The following is an 18,834-nucleotide window of genomic DNA, read 5'->3' as shown; positions in this document are numbered from 1 at the left end:
TGTCAACCTGGAAAATGTCCACTTCACTAATATTTGCACAAACTCTTTAGCCTTTAATAAAATGTACTATAATGAAAGAGGAAGGGTTAAAGTTAAAAATGCCAACAGCCATTAATATGCTGTAGGAAGCTATATACATATATATATATTTTATAAGTTCATAAATAAAGCATGCACAATTTTCCAATCAGTTAAAATACTGAACTACTTACTCTCCTAGACTTCGGTCACAAAAGGTAAATGCATTTGGGAGAAAAACAACAATATTCAGTTATAGTACAAGAACTTACAGCAAAATACAGCGTATCAAACTGCCAAGAGTAAACTTTATGCTCTGCTAAGTAGTTCAGTGACTGACCTAAAATCCACAAATATGTTAAGATATGCTCCTTTTATTGACAAAGAAGAATTTAACATAAATCCATGTTATAATATCTACATTGTAGTGAAAATACAATAAATTATCTTTAAAATGCAATTTCTAGTGGTTTTTTTAATGAGTCCTTCAAAACACAAACTATCACTGCTAATGTGTTAGCACACAGACATAGTTATATAAAACAAGTGATGTGAGGGCGGCGCCTGTGGCTCAAGGAGGAGGGCGCCAGCTCCATATACTGGAGGTGGTGGGTTCAAACCCAGCCCCGGCCAAAAACTGCAAAAAAAAAAAAAAAGAAAGAAAGAAAAGAAAAAAAACAAGTGATGTGAGAGAAAGGCAGGATTTCTGCCCATCAGGATGCAGCTGTATGAGAAAAGCCAGCCCCTCACATCTTATGAAACACAACCTCGGGGCCAGAAGAGCCCCAGATGGTCACCCATTATGTCCATATACGTCAGGGCAGGGACAGCACAGAGTTCCAGGTACTGAATAAATGACACAGATGACTTATGGCCTCTGTGATGAAGCCACTAAAAGCCACTCATTTAGCAACTAAGAGAGCAAAAAAACTACACACACTGCCATTAAGGCCATGCCTTTTAGCAAATGCTCCCCCCACCCAAATAAACATATTTTAAAAGATAGATTTATGGAACTAAATTTAAAGAACATACTAGATGCTTTAATGCTGCCTGACACAGGCTCACAGTGAGCTCCTAGAAGACATGACTTTTCACATTCTTCAGGCCTGAAGCCTCCGATCCACAGGGATAAAACAGTGATATTTCAAAATTAAATCCCCTCACCTCCTTTTGTTCAACCTGTAATGCTGATTTCAAAATATCCCGAAGCTGTATCAGCTGTCTTCTTTCTTCATCCTGGGCCTGTTTTATCTTTGACAGAAAAATAATAAAAATAATAATAATAATAAAAAACAGAAAATCGAGATCAAAACACAGAGGAATGTTACTGTTCTAGGGTGATTATGTACCATCAGGACACCTGCCTCCCTCATGAATTACACCTTCCCTCCAAGCAAGACGGGGTGGGAGTGGGAACTCCACACTCCACGCAACAAGACAGGGCTATTCATTCTGGGAAGCACAGCGTGCAGACGCAACACCGATGTGAAAATATCTGCTGCATCCCAGCCATTCTGACACCACCGTGCGAGGCAAGCTACTCACTGTGTGAAGATCTGTTGAAAGTGTTTCAATGGAAGGTTTGAGGCTTTCCACTGCCTTCAGTCCATCCTGGAAAAAACTGGGGAGGAAAAAGGAAAAACAGAAATTGCAATTCATGAAAGAAAAAACTATTTTGTTACATGGGAAAAAAAAACTTTAAAAGTGACTAGAGTCACATAATTCCTGGGAGAAAAAGACTGTATGAACAGAACCTTAAAAATATTCACAAACCAAGAATAAGAGGACAACTCAGAATTAGAAGTGACTAAAAAAGGAACTGCACTAAGCCTAAGTATTTGAGATCCCAATTTTAAGTTTATAAAAGGAAAGAGGATTCTACTGACAAACAACAGCAAGGGCTTTGGTTCAAGAGTCTTTTGAGTATCCAAATGGAAGGGACTAAGGATTTTCCTCAACAGACCACAGCTGAGAGGAAAAGAGAGGTACAGAAAAGAACCAAGTAACTCCGCTGCACACCAACGGCCGTGATCCACATCTGCAGAGCAGGCAGCCATGCACAGAGACCTTGAGATCACATATTCAAAGGAATCTTCTTTTTCAAGCTGAGAACTCAATGCTGTAAGGTCATTTATAACAAGTGAAATACAACGCAAGCAACACACGTTTTTTTCCCCAGCAACAGTAGGCTGGTGTTCAGCGCTGTCTCAGAAGTGCATCACACTTTTGAGAGGAATGAAAATAAAGCTTCTCAGTGATCTCAGGAGAAAATTCAAAACCTATAAGAAGGCCTACACTGCCATGTGAACGGGCTCCAGCATCAATCCACACCATTGTATCCCTTCATTCACTTGGTTCCACACTGGCTTTCTCTCTGTACCTCAGTGGCCACCAAATTCTCCCTGCCCCAGGCCCTTTGCATGTACTGTTTCTGCTTTCTAAAAGCTTCTCCCTGCAGAATATTTATGTCGCCTGGCTGATTCCTTCTCATTCTTTAAGTTTTAAGTTAAATATCACCTTGTTAATGAAGCTTTCTTACTTCAAAGTAAATCTCCAACTCTGAAGGAGGTCTCCTCATTATAATTCTCTCAAAGCATTTTATATTTTCCTTCTGAATGCTTACCAAAACTGCAATATGCATTCATTAGTGTGGTTATTTAAAATACAGTTCTTCAAGGAGTAGGGCGCTGGTCCCATATGCTGGAGGTGGTTGGGTTCAAACCTACCCCGGCCAAAAACTAAAATACAGTTCTGTTGATCTGAAGTTCTGTGAGGAAAGGGCACAGTATCCACAAAGCCCAGCACACCTCAAGCACACAATTATTTGCTGAATAAAGAAATAAACTAATGAAGGAAAAAGAGCTTTCAAAACTTCCATCAGTTTACTGGATACCAAGGAGACTAATTTTAAAAAGTAATCTGGCTGAGTATGGTGGCTCACACCAGTAATCCTAGCACTCTGGGAGGCCAAGGCCTGAGCAATCTACTAAAAATAGAAAAACTAGCAGGAGGTAGTGGCAGGTGCTTGTAGTGCCAACTAAACTTGGCAGACTGAGGCAAGAAAATTGCTCAAAGCCCAGGAGTATGAATTTGCTGTGAGCTATGATGCTACAGCACTCTAGCCAGGGTGAGTGAGTGAGACTCTGTCTCACAAAAAGGAATCTGGGTTTCACACGTGTTATGTGAGGTGATGTTTACTTCTTCTAAAGTAAACAGCAGCAGCCCTGTGCAGCTTTCCCATAGCAAGTGTGACACAAACCAAAGAGGCTGTGGAGACAACAAGGCAGGGCACAGAATAGAGCAATTCCAAGGAGGATGGAGAGGGAAGCTCACATGCAGGATGGGGGGCTGCCAGCTAGTTAGCAGGTGCCGCAGAGGCTGGGCTGTTAGGATGTCTTACTTAATCTTTAGATATACACATAATTCTTTATATTCTTGTTCCTGTATTTTACCTGTTTTTTTTTTTCCTAAATATAGAATACATTGCTGACATAGCAATTGAGTCAAAGTGTCCTCATGATCTGTCCACAATTCTACCACTGCAGTGAGGACAGAAATCCCAGGACTTAGCATGTGGCCAGCATGTACCAGATGCTTCTTTTCAAATGAAAAGGAAATTTAGGCGAAAGAACACGGGGATGAGAAATGGAGCTTCCCCTGTTGCCATGAACTCATCTGGTTCTTACATTTTATTTACCTTTTTTCCTTTATGTAATTATTTCCTTAATCGGTAGAAATTCTTGTAAAATGGTAGGAAGAGAAAGAGAGTGAGAGAGAACAGGAGAAAAAAGATAGTACCAAGATAAGGAGCAGAACACAAAAATACAGGAGATAAACACAAAAATACCCCTGGGGAGAGGGAACAGGTGTTCAGCTCCAAGAACCTTTGCAACCTGGCAACTCTCCCTATGGCAAGAGCACCTTGCAGTGGAGTCAAGTGCTTGGGGACATGTTTCTTGTCACAGACATAGTTTCCTGCAAGACACTGGGTGGTGCACTTGGAATAACAATGTGAATTTAGATTTGAATTTGGATTTCATCTTTGCAACAACCCAGCTTATCTTAACCATCCATCCACCCGGAAAACCTTCTCCCTTCAATTTTCATATTCCTTATTTTTCTGTACCCTCCTTGTTGAGTGCGTCTGAGCACTCAGGCATAGTTTCAAAATTCCCTCGGCCCTCGTGTGGGGGTGGGAGGGCATCAAGGAGCAGAGCTGCTGTTCTGCTGCCTGCAGTCACCAAGACATGCCTCAGTGCTAGCCCTGGCAAGTTTCTTAAGTTGAGCCCATGAACACTTTTCCAAGGTTCAGTAGAAGAATTTTACCATCAACATTACCAAATCAAATTTTGTTTCCTATTAAACATTTTATAGCCTGCCTCACCAGATTCTCAAACCTTTAAGATACACCCATTGGATGCACTCTTTAAGCTCCCACCGTGCAGTGTGGCTTCTCTGTCCACTGAGGCCCTCCTAGTGTCCAAGGACCTGTCCGCCCTTTCCAGTCCTGACAGCAAACTTCTCCAGTGGCCCCAACCCAATCTCATTGACTCTGCAGCCCGAGCTCATGGAGCAACAGCTGGTCACAATGGTTCTCAGCGGGTATTTGAGAACATATCAATTCCACACTTATTACCACTTTTTAGAACATGGCCATCTCTGTTTGTTTTATGATTACTGTTTTAAAGACAGCTCTTTTCTAGAGAATAGGATCCTCAGCCTTCAACAGCAAAGGCTAATTAGACAAATTTTCGGAATATTCCAGGAATGAGAGAGAGATGTTGATTCTTTCCTTACATGAAATAGTAAGACAAAGAACATAAAGTATTCTTCAAGAACGCTTAAAGTCAAAAGCAAAAATGAATCAAAAGCAAAATAATGCCTATCTAGGTAGTTTTAAGGGTGAGTACCAATCACGGTTCCTGGAGTCCAATTTGTACACCACCGCCCTCACTCTGTGGAGAACGGGACCGTGCAAAGTGCTGGCTGAGCAGGCAGCCTCTGCCCACCAGGGCACTGCAGCCCTCCAGTGACACCATGCTCTGGGGGCTAGAAGTGGAGACTGGGAGTGTTGCATGAACACACACAGCACTCCCACGTGTAAAAACACACACGTGGCTGCCAGCTCCACTAGCCCAAAAGTTGAGTCACTTAGAAACCACATTTTATCCCCAAATACGAATTTTAAAAGTCAAAGCTGCCCAACTGATCTGAAGAGCGCGCAGTCTATACACACACACACATTCTCATTCAAAAAGGAAGCAATGGAAGATTCATATTTTTAAAGGTTACCCAGATCATGTCCATAAAAGGCCAAGTAGTTCACTTTTCCACAAGTGGTCTGTTGCTACCCAACTGATCGGTTTGGGCAAAATAAAAGGAAAAAAAAAAAAAAAGGAAATCCCAGAATAGCTTCTGCTTAAAAATAAAATATCAGCAAGGAAGCGACCCACTTGCTTAATTGCCTCACATTCAGATAAAAACTGAAGAAGTAATTTGCATTGCATGTTAATCACAAAGTTAGAATTTTTGAGTCCTCGTAAAAGAATTCCTATTAAAAATTTCAAGGTCCTTTCCACCCTCTGAGACCACTTCTCCAAGCTTGGGGTTCTGCGATGAACCACTCAGCACGTCCTCCTTTGCAGTGTGACCTCACCCGCTTACGCAGTGTCGTCAGGGCTGTACTCAGGATTCCAGAGCAGAGCTCGCTTCAATTCAACAGCACAACTCACTGCTGTAAATACATGCCAGGCAAACATGCCAAGACACTGTCGACAGGAAAACAAATCAACGACACGGCCCCTTCCTTAATAAGTAGTTCAGTGGGAGACAGACACGTGTCATGAAAGACGCCAGCATGGAGACACACAGAGTATGGTGGCAACACAGGAGGCAGAGAAGTCATTCTACTGGGCCAGACAAGAACAACTGCAGAGTGGAAATGACAGATGAGCCAGGTGCTAGGAAGAATAGAAGAGGGAGAGCAGAGGCAGCAGGACAGCACTCCAGGAAAAGGAAATGTGCACAGAAGTACAGCGGCAGGGGCTCCGCCTGCTTGGGGAGAGGTAAGCAGGTAGACAGGTGAGGCAATTCAATGTCCAAAAGATTTTTTTACATCGGTCCACATCTGCCACTCCCACTGTCACCAGTCCAGCCAAGCCATCGTCATATCCAAACTGCCCTGGGACAGGAGCTGTGTAGCTGACTGTTCACATCCTCTATTTTCAAGAGACAGGACATCACTCTGTTAACCAGAGGCAGGAGGATGGCTTGGGCCCAGGAGTGCAGTGAGGCGATCACAGCTCATGGAAGCCTCCAACTCCTGGGCCCAAGCCATCCTCCTGCCTCAGCCTCCCAAGTAGCTGTGACTACAGGCACATGCAATCACACTCGGCTACTTTTTTTTTTTTTTTTAAGAGGATGAGGTCTCACTGTGCTGCTCAGCCTGGTGACAAATTCCTGGCTTCAAGCGATCCTCCCACCTCAGCCTCCCTGGGACGTGGGTCTATCCACAACATGCAGAGTAACCTTGTTACGGCAGAGAAGCCTTCCAGAAGCTGCTTCCAAACACCACCGCGCTCTCTCTGACCACACTGTTTTGCCTTTTGATAATGTGAGTTAAATTTGGTCACGTGTTTCCTACTTGTCTCCCCCATTAGAACCTAAAGTTCTAAGAACTTTGACTTTCTCTTTCTTAGATCACCAGAATCTTAAGGTACCTGGCACACAGCAGGAACTCCATGCCAATGAGTCCTCTGTTTAAACCTTTTCAAGAGCTTCCCAACACATGTGGGATAAAATATAAAACCTTTATTAAGGGCGGCGCCTGTGGCTCAAGGAGTAGGGCGCCGGTCCCATATGCCGGAGGTGGCGGGTTCAAACCTAGCCCCGGCCAAAATAAAAAAAAAAAAAAAACCTTTATTAAGACGTCTAAAGTCACCTACGTCTCTAAGGCTTTTCCACCCAGTTTCATCTCACAGAGCTATCACCTTTTCTCAGTAAGCTTATGCCACCCTGGTGTCTTTCCTGCTTTGACTTTGACTCTGCCTGGGAAGTTCTTCCTCCATTCCCCCCAGAATCCTTCAGATTTCAGAATACTGCCTCCTCAAAGACGCCTGCAGCTTATACAGCACCTGCGTACCTACTGTGTGCCCTAGCCATTAGAAACTACAACAGGAAATAAAACAGAAAAAAATCCCCACCCCAAATCTTTGCCTACATTAGATCCTTCCAATATACTCTTTCTCAGAGTCCTACACTTCACACCATTTTAGTAAATGTCCGATTACAAATGTATTTGCTGAAGCCCAACTCCTCTACCTGATCCTTAGAGCAGGAAGTAAGCCTGCATGGTACATCACTTTATCTCCAGCACCGAGGACAGGGCCTTCAGTACAGCTCTGCTGATAAGTGGCTGCTGGAACCAGGGGCCTGTTTCTATCAGTGACAGAGGTCTGGGAGCTCAAGAGCCAGGCTGTGAGGGGATGATGCTGACAGCAAAGCTGAAGGGCCTCCCCAAACATGGAAGTTTCTCTTCTTCTAACACCCTCCTTCATTCACCACATTCACCACATTACCCATAGTAATATATCCAACGTATTTTCTTACTTTAATGCACACATCAACATCTATCATTTCCCTTTTAAAAACAAAAAACATCTCAGAATGAGGATCAGCTAGTTTTCTTCTCTACGAAAGAGCAAAAATAAATATACTTGACAATTACTATAGAGTTCAAATTTTATATTGTATATATACTTTTATTTTTAATCGAGATCTAAGTCTCAAGCCATAACATTCAGCCTTTTAAATTATGTATTTTAATAGTTCTTAGTATATTCACAAAGTTGTGCAACCATCAGCACTATCAGATTCCAGAACATTTTTACTCTCCCCAAAAGAAACCCCAGACTTGTCACTGGTCATTTCCCATTTCCTCCTTCCTCCACGTGGTAAGCAACCACTGATCTGCTTTCTGTCTCCCTGGATGCACTGATTCCTGACCTTCCAAATATAGGGAGTCCTACAATGTGTGGCCTGCGTCTGGCTTCCTTCGCTCAACATCTTTCCAAGGTTCACCCGTGCTGCAGCCTTCATCGGCACTTCACTCCCTTTCCTACAGATTTTTAAATATGTGTTTACTTTCCTCCATACTACAGATCTACCAGAAGTTGCCATACATGAAGAAACATGTAGAATAATATCTATAACAAAGAGAAAGAACTTACTTGCATTGGGCATGAAAATATTTGATCAGATTCTGAAGTAAATCCACTCCCTTTTTAATCTTGATTTCATTGACTTTCAGCAGATACTGTTAAAAAAAAACAAAAAGAAAATGTCATAGAAATAAGCAGAATATATGAGCTTACCAGAAGCTTCTGAAGACGGAGGGTGTCTCTTTTACTTCTCTGACATCTTTGACAACATGCACAGCTGATGGTAGACGCTTACTATCTTCTAGATGGCATGACTACGTTTTCAGTTTGGGGCTGTATAAACGATCTGATGGTCAGGTAAGAACCAAGGAGACATTCTACCTTAACCTACTAGGAGAAATTTTCACTCTAGTTTCACAGGAGGAGGAGGATGGAGAGAATAAATAGGATTTCTAATCATCTTGAACCTTCCTGCCTGCACACTTCTGTCCCAGGTCCTTTTCCTTAGGAAGGACTGGAATAGTAACTGCTAATCTTTTACAGCTAAGACCTTTGTCACAGTGTTTTTATTCTACAGTTATCTCATTTCTTCAACACTTAAAAAACAACGTAACTGTAAATCGAAAAGAATTAAGGCCACTTTTAACTTGGAGAGTTAATTAATGACCACTAAGACATCAGGGAGCCTCAGGGAGCCCCAGGAAGCAGCAAAATCAGCCTCAGGAAACACATTTCCCAGAACAAGTTTATAGAACAGGGACTCTGTAATTCCTGCCTCCTCCACTGTTAGGAAATGGTATAAAGCGATAATCCCCAACCCCTGGGCCATGGACCACTACCAGTCCGCGGGCTGCTAAGAACCAGGCCGTAGACTAAGGGGTGAGTGGTAGGCAAGCAAGTGAAACTTCATCCGTATTTCAAGCTGCTCCCTATCACTCCTGAGCTCTGCCTCCTGTCAGGTCCTCCTATTCCCACCCCTGGTCCATGGAAGAACTGTCTTCCATGAAACCTGTCTCTGGTGCCAAAAGGGTTCGGTACTGCTGGTATAAAGGATCCTGGAATATCTCATCTCTGAGACAAGATGCCCCTAAAAGAACCGGTCACCCACGCACAGGCTCTCAGGTGTAAAGGGCTGGGGGTGGGGGGATTTCTCAGGCCTCTCTGCTGTCCAGTAAGGAGGCAGGAGAAAGCTGCTCTGAAATTTCCTTTTGTTTCTAGTAACTGTCTACAGATCCTCCTCTCTATCCTTCTTTTTGTTATTTATTTTTTTTTGTTTGTTTGTTTGTTTTTTCTACCTCTGGTATATGGGGCCAGCACCCCACTCCTTTGAGCCACAGGCACCGCCCATTGTTATTTATTGTTAATTGTATAAGATGTTTGGCAGTGTATCCAAATATAAAATGTACATACGCTCAGACCTACAAATTCTACTCACAGGAACATATTCTAAGAAGATAACCACAAAAGTTTACAAAGATGAACAAAAAAGAAGACTCGCTGCAGCCTTGCTTGTAAAAGAGAAAAAGAGCAACAAACACCCCAGCATAAACGAATGGGGAGTTCTGGTATGACGCACCCGTCCATCTGCAGCCACTGGCCAAAAGGCAGAATTTCAGACACAGAGATGTCCATGATGTAACAGAGAAGGCAAACGATACATAAGCCTCAGCAGAGAATGATCTAGTAACACAAATTATTTACATGAGTACATTCATAGGGATATATGACAGATATTTAAATGTCAAAGTGGTTATCTTTTGGTAGTAAAATTGGGGGCGATTTTTAATTCTCTCTCTCTATATATTTTTTCTTATATGAACTAATTTTCCTAAAAATCTCACACCTCCATATAGGTCTGTATTGCCTATTTGACACACCGAATTTCTTTGTAAAGTTCTCTTTGAAGAAAAGGTTCCACATCTTTAAAATAAAAGCCTGAAAGCCACTCTTCTAGATAAGCAGTCCCTAATCCCTTTGGCACTAGGAACCAGTTTCATAGGAGAATACTTCTCCACAGACCAGGCAGGGGTTGGGTGGGTGGGGGGAGACCTGACAGAGGCAGAGCTCAGGCACAGATGCCGGTGAAGGGGACTGGCTGCAAATGTAGGTGAAGCTGCCCCGGCCTGTTACCACTCGCCTCCTGCTATGTAGCCTGGTTCCTAACAGGGCACAATCTGGTACCAGTCTGTACCCTCAGAGTTGTGGAGACCACAGTCCCAGCCAGATCAGAACCTGGGGAATTAAAAATTTTAACATCACAGGTGGCGCCTGTGGCTCAGTGAGTAGGGCGCTGACCCCATATTCCGAGGGTGGCAGGTTCAAACCCAGCCCCAACCAAACTGCAAGAAAAAAATAGCCCAGTGTTGTGGTGGGCGCCTATAGTCCCAGCTACTTGGGAGGGAGTAGCTAAGTACTAAGTAGCTTAGTACTCCTAAGTCCAGGAGTTGGAGGTTGCTGTGAGCTGTGACGCCACGGCACTCTACCAAAGGCGATAAAGTGAGACTCTGTCTCTAAAAAAAAAAAAAATTTTAACATCGTAATAACATCAAAGATTGAGAACTCAGTTTGAGGAAACAATTTAAAGATGAATTTAATGGAAGCAATCTAACTCACTTAAGAGCTGGATTCTCCAGTAACTGCTTTTCAGATGTTCTTTCTCATGGAAAGCTCTTTACAGCCCATGACTATATGGCCAACTTCTACATCCTTCATCAGACGTCTTCTCTGTAAACTCCAAGTTCACTGTTAGGTAAGCCCACACCTGCTTTTACACGTGCATACAGCATGTCCCTTGTTGAGCCTGCACCACATTAGTGCCTGCTCAGTACAGGCTGGGCCCAACAAGGTCTGGCTCAACAGATGGCTCCAGTCTGTGCCTTACAGGCCTCAACTGCACAGTGTGTTTCCAACACAGCAAGTGATTTAGCCACATCCACTCACCCAGACACAGAAGAGGAGAAGTGATCAGAGCAAGGTGCACATGGCTCCCCCTCATGCCAAGGCTACACTCTCAACATGCTGCTTGAATTCCAAAATTCAGTAACGTTGTAAGCAGTCTTACAGAGTTCAGATTTCAACCTCACTTGTCAAAAAGAACAGAGCCTGACACATATACACACCCTTTCCAAATTCATTCTTTGTAAGTTACTGCTACTTAATTTCTGATTCTCCATAAAACACCACTACAGAATTTAACTAAATGAAGTAATACTTTGTGTTTGTATAACACACAGCAGTTTCCTAGTCCCTGGCTCATACTCTTACTAATTTCTAATGCTGTATCGAGTAGGCAAGGAAGGTAGTATTTTATGTAATGTGCTGATTTTAAAAAATGTGTATAAAAATCCATTCTCCTACCTGCTAATGCTTTGAGTTTATTTAAACTTTCTAAATATATGCTTCATGAGAAACAAAGCAGGAAAGGAAGAACAGAGGAAAAGACACAAGACATAAAAGCAGAAAATAAGAGTAGAAGGAAAGTCCCTCTGATCAACAGTAACGGTGAGTGTGAATGCATTCAACACGCCAGCAAAAGGCAGAGATTATCAAACTGTACTAGGCAAACGTGACCCAAATATGTATGCTATCTACAAAAGACATATTTTAGATTAAGATACACATAGGTCGAATGTAAAAGGATGGAAAAAGTTATTCCTGGTGAAAAGCAACCAAAAGAAAGCTAGAGAAGTGGTATGGTGCGGTCTGTGGTTCCTGTGCTGGAAACTCAGGCCCCACTGCACTAGCACTGAGAGCCAAGACCTGGGAAGTGACTGGGTCATGAGGACAGATCAATCCATTAGTGCATTAATGGACTGTCAAGGGAGTGGGTCAGCTATCAGGGTCTGGTGTAATAGCCCGTTTGGCCATCTCTCATGTGCCTCACCCTGTAATTCCCTCACTGCCTTGGGACTCCGCAGAGAGTCTCTACCACCAAGAAGGACCTCACCAGATGTAGCCCCTCAACCTTGAACTTCCCAGCCTCCAGAACTATAAAAGATGAATTTCTTTTCCTTATAAATTACTCAGTCTCGGGTATTCTATTATAGCAACAGAAAATAGACTAAGACAAGTGACTATACTGACATCAGGCAAAGCAAACCTTACAGGTTTCAATTGACACCCCTGGTTACTGGGACTAATTCTCTTCTACAGATCACTAAGAGTTTGCTTTGGGAATAAAAATTAACTAAAATGTATTTCTAAGGTACATACTTCTTTTCTTTTTTTAGAGACAGAGTCTCACTTTATCACCCTTGGTAGAGTGCCATGACATCACAGCTCACAGCAACCTCCAACTCCTGGGTTTAGGCGATTCTCTTGCCTCAGCCTCCCCAGTAGCTGGGACTACAGGCGCCCGCCACAACACCTGGCTATTTTTTTTGTTGCAGTTTAGCCAGGGCTGGGCTTGAACCCACCACCATCGGTATATGGGGCCGGCGCCCTGCTCACTGAGCCACAGGTGCCGCCCTCTAAGGTACATATTTCTAAAGGCTCAGGTCCTGCTACAATTAAAAAACAAAGTCTGGATTAGCTTTGTTGTTGATTGCTTACAGGGAACTAAGAGCTGTCAAAACCAATTTTGATGCCTGTCACAAATGCCACCAGTGCACTGTGTACATTTAAAACTTATGTTTGAGGCTGGGTGCGGTGGCTCACGCCTGTAATCCTAGCACTCTGGGAGACCAAGGCAGGTGGATTACTTGAGCTCAGGCGTTCAAGACCAGCCTGAGCAAGAATAAGACCCCATCTCTACTAAAAATAGAAAACCTAGCTAGGCATTGTGGCCAGCACCTATAGTCCCAGCTATTGGGGAGGCTGAGGCAAGAGGACCACTTGAGCACTAGAGTTTGAGGTTGCTGTGAGCTGTGACACCACAGCACTCTACTGTGGGTGACAAAGCAAGACTCTGTCCATCAGTCAATCAATCAAACCTAGGTTTGCACTGCTGTGTGAGAAAAACAAATGCCATCTAGCACCAGGGCCTTCACTGGCACTGCCAAGAGCAGCAGCCCTTAGGCAGAGGCGGGAGCTGTCTCTGCACGCCATATGTACACACACACCTACAAGCAAGATCTAGAAATAAAAAAAGCTGCAAGCAAAGGCCTTCACCCTTGATGGGATCTGACCTCAGCAAGTGCTCTGAGAGATTTACACTGACATCTTCTCTGCCCAAGGCAAGGGGTGAGGCTTCAGGACAGAGCAGGGGGAGCTCCACATGGCACCCCACACTCTGTAGGGGAAGTCTGGGAGGAAGCACCCCAGCCTGGCAGCACACCCTCCCAGAACACACAGCAACGGACACAGAGGACAACATGGACAGTCATCTCTCAAGCTGCTTTATTTTCCAGCAGAATTCTCATCCCAACCTCAAGGCAGTCACTGACTCCCTGGGTACAAGGGGGAACCCAGACACTGATGGAAAAAACACCAAGGAGGGCCAGGAGCAGTGGCTCACGCCTGGAATCCTAGGACTCTGGGAGACCGAAGCGGGTAGACTGCCCTGAGCCCACAGGTTTGAGACCAGCCAGAGCAAGAGCAAGACCCCATCTCTAAAAATAGCCGGGCACTGGATGTTTGGAGAATACTTAGAGACCTAAAAATAGACCTGCCATTCGATCCTATAATTCCTTTACTAGGTTTATACCCAGAAGACCAAAAGTCACAATATAACAAAGACATCTGTACCAGAATGTTTATTGCAGCCCAATTCATAATTGCTAAGTCATGGAAGAAGCCCAAGGGCCCATCGACCCACGAATGGACTAGCAAATTATGGTACATGTATACCATGGAATACTATGCAGCCTTAAAGAAAGATAGAGACTTTACCTCTTTCATGTTTACATGGATGGAGCTGGAACATATTCTTCTTAGCAAAGTATCTCAGGAATGGAAGAAAAAGTATCCAATGTACTCAGCCCTACTATGAAGCTAAATTATAGCTTTCACATGAAGACTATAACCCAACTATAGCACAAGACTATGGGGAAAGGGCCAAGGAAGGGGAAGGGAGGGGTGAGGTTTTGGTGGAGGGAGGGTAATGGGTGGGGCCACATCTATGGTGCATCTTAGAATGGGTACAGGCGATTGCACTAATGTACACAGCTATGATTTAAGGTACGATTTAATAAAAAAAAAGAAAAATGCTAAAAAAAAAAAAAAAATTGCCAGGCATTGTGGCGTGTGCCTGTAGTTCCAGCTACTTGGGAGGATAAGACAAGAGAATCGCTTGAGCCCAAGAGTTTGAGGTTGCTGTAAGCTATGACATCACAGGCAACAAAGTGAGACTCGTCTCAAAAAAAAAAAAAGTTCTTTCCCTACTTTTAATGAAAGGATGGTGTTGGATTAATCTAATTCCACTCTTCAGGAGCATAAGATACCCCTAGTAAAAGAAAACATCAAGGCAGGGACAAATTGAGTCCAATAACACATTTGGTGTTTTCTCTGAAGCCATGACAGATGGTCCCTATGTGCATGGGGATCGCAGGTGGTGGCAGTCTGCGCCTGCATGTTCTCAGTGTCCTCCCCAAGGTCTCACCTCGCACATCTGCAGCTGGAAGAACCGCCTCTCCTTCTCCATCTCTTCCGCAATTTCGGCCCCACTTATTTCAGTACGAATCATGCCATGGAGCTTGGCATGTTCCTTTTTCTCCTTTTCTATTTTCGTTCTACATGTGAAAGAAGAAAGGAGGATATGTCAAGATGCCTCTTTGGCTCACTACCCTGAATGGGACGGCCTCCAGGTCCCCTGATACTGGGCCTGCTGAGACTGACGCTCAGCACACTTTTCTGGACACGGCGGCCTTTCACTCACGAGGAGGGAAATGCATGTCATCGTAAAAATGTCAAACCTGGCCTTCCCATTGCTCACTCGCCAACTCTTCCTAAGTGCCTACTTTCAGTCGGCTCTGGGTCAGAAAGGGCGGAAACTCCGCACATGCCTTCTGCAATGGCACTTGGAGCTCACCTGGCCTCAGAGCGGCCCCAAGGGACATCCTCACCTTCCACTTCTCTCCCATGCTTTCTCCCCCATTTCTGCTTCACCTCCTGCCCCTCCTCACTTAGAGTTACATCACTATAGCTTAAAACAAACCACCCCTACAGGTGTGGGGCTTCATTCCCCTTCCCGCGTTTATCACAGGCCTGAACAGTATTTCCTAAATGTCAGGTGTGCAGGTCAGGGTATAAACTAAGCAATGGGGGCACAGCCAGGGAAGAGGGACCAGGGTAAGGAGCCACAAAACTGCATCTGCTAAGAAGGGCCTGAAATGCCTATGAATTTTTATTCTGGAGGAAAGGGGACCGAACAAAACAGAAAGCACTCAAAAAAATACACAGGGCTGCCATGAAGACAAAGGAAGACAGAGGCAGTTTCTGTAGAGCCTCAAGGAAGCCTCTAGAAGACATAAGGCAGCATCTGTGTTAAGACTTGTTCAACAGTGACTCAGGATACTTGTCATTTCAGAAAGTCTCTATCACTGGGAGCAGGGGCTGGAATGTCCAACGGGAGGCAGAAAGTGTAATTTCCCTGTTTCTTTAGCTTGGAGCACACAGTAGCTAAACAATCTGAAGGAGTGAGTGAGTACAAACACAAACAATCAGAAGACCATTTGGGAGGGATGTCACTGATGCATTCAAGCATCCCAGGAACGTGGCTGGAGAGCCTGGGGTCCGGGGGGCTAGGATTACACAGCTCCAAGGCCACCCAATGCCATCACAAAGGCAGCAGGACAATGTTCAGACACCGGCCATTCCTCTTAATGATCAGGCACAGGACGACTGCCCAGGAATGTTAAAGACCTCTTAAACCTAGTTGTTTCATTCTTGCCGGGAGGCCTTGTGGCTTGTATCTCCCACCCTAACAGGTAAAGAATTACCTCAAGTTTTAAAAGGGTCATCCTCCCTCCTCCTAAACTCTGGGATTTCATGAGTTATTCTGCCCCCAATCTATGCGTGTGTGCGTGTGTCTCGCTATTACAGAATTCAGTGTTGTCCTCCTTTCAAACCTCCTGCATTCAGAACTAGAAGGAGGACTCTTTCAGGCAGAGTCCTCAGAAACACCTTTCTGCCCTTGGTCCAATCATGCACAAAAGCATTTCCTCTCTGGCACCCAGGGGACAGTGGGTAAAGATGAACGGATGTCAGGAAATCTGCTTCCTGGATTGGCTCAATTACTCTTTTACTGTTCGACCAGCAGCAAACCACTGGGTCTTGGTTTCCTGTCTGTAAAGTAGGAATATGCTGGTCCTGCCTATTTTTTCATTGAACTGGTAACTGGTATACAGACAACAAATGCTAACAGGCCAGGGATACGGGCTCCAGCCTCGCTCTGTGCAGCACACGGCTCCCAGGCACTCTAGCCTGATGCTCTGCGCCTCCCCAGGAATTCCAGAACCTGGGCTCCAAACAGGGATTGAGTCAGTATCAAAGGTTTAGTGTTCACTGGTTTGAGCTCTGTGCTCCTTCACCCCTGAAGAGATACCCAAGGCTGTTTTTTTAAAACAAAACAAAATAGGGGGAAAAAAAAAAGTAAGCAACCCACCCAATTAAACACTGGCAGTTGTAACTAAAACAACTTTTTAACTTTTCACTTTTCCACTTCTACTCAGAAAATTCTATATTACCTAATAATGTACTGTGATTACCAGTGAAATAACTGAAACCACTATTCCCTACAAATTGCTGGATCGGTTTTGTCTAGCTTGACTTCTTCCACTCTAGAAATGAGAAAACTGTGATGTGAAATGTTACAACTGCCTGATGTTAACTGGCAGTAGTCCTGTCTTTAGTGGAAATTGGGGCATGCACCTAAGAACTAATTAGTCCTTTCTGCGGGTTCTTTTTTGGTAGATGAAACAATCAAAGCTGAAGGAGGTAGGTGCCAAACAATTTCTCTTCCTACAGAAGCAAGGGTACCGGTATTTCAGAGAAACACAGACACAAAGTTAAAAGCATAAAGTTTTCACAAAACACCAGGAAAATGAAGTCTGAAAACCCCATCACTGTCACAAACAGTAGTACAGTGCAGAAAGTACTTAAACACATAAATGAGACTGGGCAGGGTGGTTCATATCTTTAATATCAGCACTTGGGGAGGCCAAAGCGGGAGGACTGCTTGAGGCCAGGAGTTCAACACCAGCCTGGGTAATACAGGGAGACTCTGTCTCTACAAAAAATTTTAAAAAGTAGGCCGTGGTGGAGACTTAGTCCTAGCTACTCAGAGGCTAACGTAGGAGGTTTGCTTGAGCCAAAGATTTCTAGGCTGCAGGGAGCAATGATTGCACCCCTGCCTGGGCGACAGGGTGAGACCTTATCAGAGTGAGATCTTGTCTCTAAAAATAAATCAGTAAAAATGAAAATTAAAAATAAAAGGAAAGAAATGTGCTTTACCTTCCTTCAATGAACTTTCCTAGAAATAACACTCTATAACCCTTATGACATTACAGAAAAAGAGACAAGGGAGAACTTGTTCAAGAAGCAGCATCAGTAAATGTGGACGCCCGGTAAGGAAGCAGCATTAGTGAATGCGGACACCCGGTAAGGAAGCAGGATCAGTGAATGTGGACACCCCGTAAGGAAGCAGGATCAGTGAATGTGGAGACCCGGTAAGGAAGCAGCATCAGTGAATGAGGACACATGGTAAGGAAGCAGGATCAGTGAATGCGGACACCCTGTAAGGAATCAGCATCAGTGAATGAGGACACCCCCATAAGGAAGCAGCGTCAGTGAACGTGGACACCCGGTAAGGAAGCAGCATCAGTGAATGAGGACACCCCCATAAGGAAGCAGCGTCAGTGAACGTGGACACCCGGTAAGGAAGCATCTGTCATAACAGCAAACCACAGCAACACGGTTTTAGGTAAATTCTTTCCTGGATTAAAGTTTATTCAGATAATACCTTTAAGCAATAAAACCATGATTTAAAATTAAAATCTCAAGTTACCTATGTATATTTAAAAAAAATAAGAGCACTCACATTTTTGTTTCATAGTCCTTCCAAGCTTTATCAAAAGGCTTTTTCAGATCCTGTGAAAAGAGTAATAAATTTAAGCAAGACCAATTATTAACTTCTGTACAAGATAAACTTATTTATCCCTAGATTGGTCCTGAAAGGAACATTAATTTCTGCAATTAATGTGTGTGATCTCATGAAAAATAATGAACCTAGGGTATGCACTTTTAAGTATACTGATGGTGGCAATTCTTTCTTTTGAAAACATGTATTTAGAATATGCCAAATGCTCACAGGAGTAGAGATCTGTGCCATGTGCCGTTACACATTTACAGCACTTCTGGCCCACCCCGTGTCACCTGTACCTTACTATCTGCGCTAGGTTTACCCGAAAGACAACATTTAATCTGCAACTATTTCAGTGTTATCTCCCTAAAAGAAAGGGACTCTTACTAACATGCTACTCTCCTCAATGCACGTAACTCTGCTTTACGCCTGGCATAAAGGTCACCCACATCATCCTCAGGTCTCCTACTGGTGCTCAGACAGATCCAGAATTTAGGATTTCATATACCCTGATAAAGCCTGGCCCAAGAAGTACTGAGCCACTAGAAATTCTTTCAAATGGTTCCCACCTATTTTTGCCCCATCAACAGGGTTCTTTTGGAAGAGAAAACCCCCTTTGCTTTGCTCTGTTTGTTC

General features: G+C 43.9%; 2 protein-coding genes across 7 annotated transcripts in view; one reads left to right on the top strand and one right to left on the bottom strand.

Moving 5' to 3' along the window:
* ITGB1BP1 (integrin subunit beta 1 binding protein 1) overlaps positions 1-18,834 on the top strand; it is a 250,104-nt gene that overhangs the window by 81,137 nt on the left and 150,133 nt on the right. The window lies entirely within an intron of this gene.
* Positions 1-18,834, bottom strand: part of ASAP2 (ArfGAP with SH3 domain, ankyrin repeat and PH domain 2) — a 193,073-nt gene that overhangs the window by 63,277 nt on the left and 110,962 nt on the right. For all 5 annotated transcript variants that reach the window (XM_053587850.1, XM_053587846.1, XM_053587847.1 and 2 more), the window contains exons 5-9: positions 18,157-18,206; positions 14,719-14,848; positions 8,250-8,335; positions 1,567-1,642; positions 1,186-1,272 (exon numbers count right to left, since the gene is read on the bottom strand). In XM_053587850.1, the coding sequence (XP_053443825.1) occupies positions 1,186-1,272; positions 1,567-1,642; positions 8,250-8,335; positions 14,719-14,848; positions 18,157-18,206 (429 nt within the window). The remainder of the gene's footprint in view (positions 1-1,185; positions 1,273-1,566; positions 1,643-8,249; positions 8,336-14,718; positions 14,849-18,156; positions 18,207-18,834) is intronic.

This window comes from Nycticebus coucang, chromosome 4 (genome assembly GCF_027406575.1).
Source record: "Nycticebus coucang isolate mNycCou1 chromosome 4, mNycCou1.pri, whole genome shotgun sequence".
NCBI lineage: Eukaryota > Metazoa > Chordata > Mammalia > Primates > Lorisidae > Nycticebus > Nycticebus coucang.
This window is presented reverse-complemented; position numbering and strand designations above follow the sequence as displayed.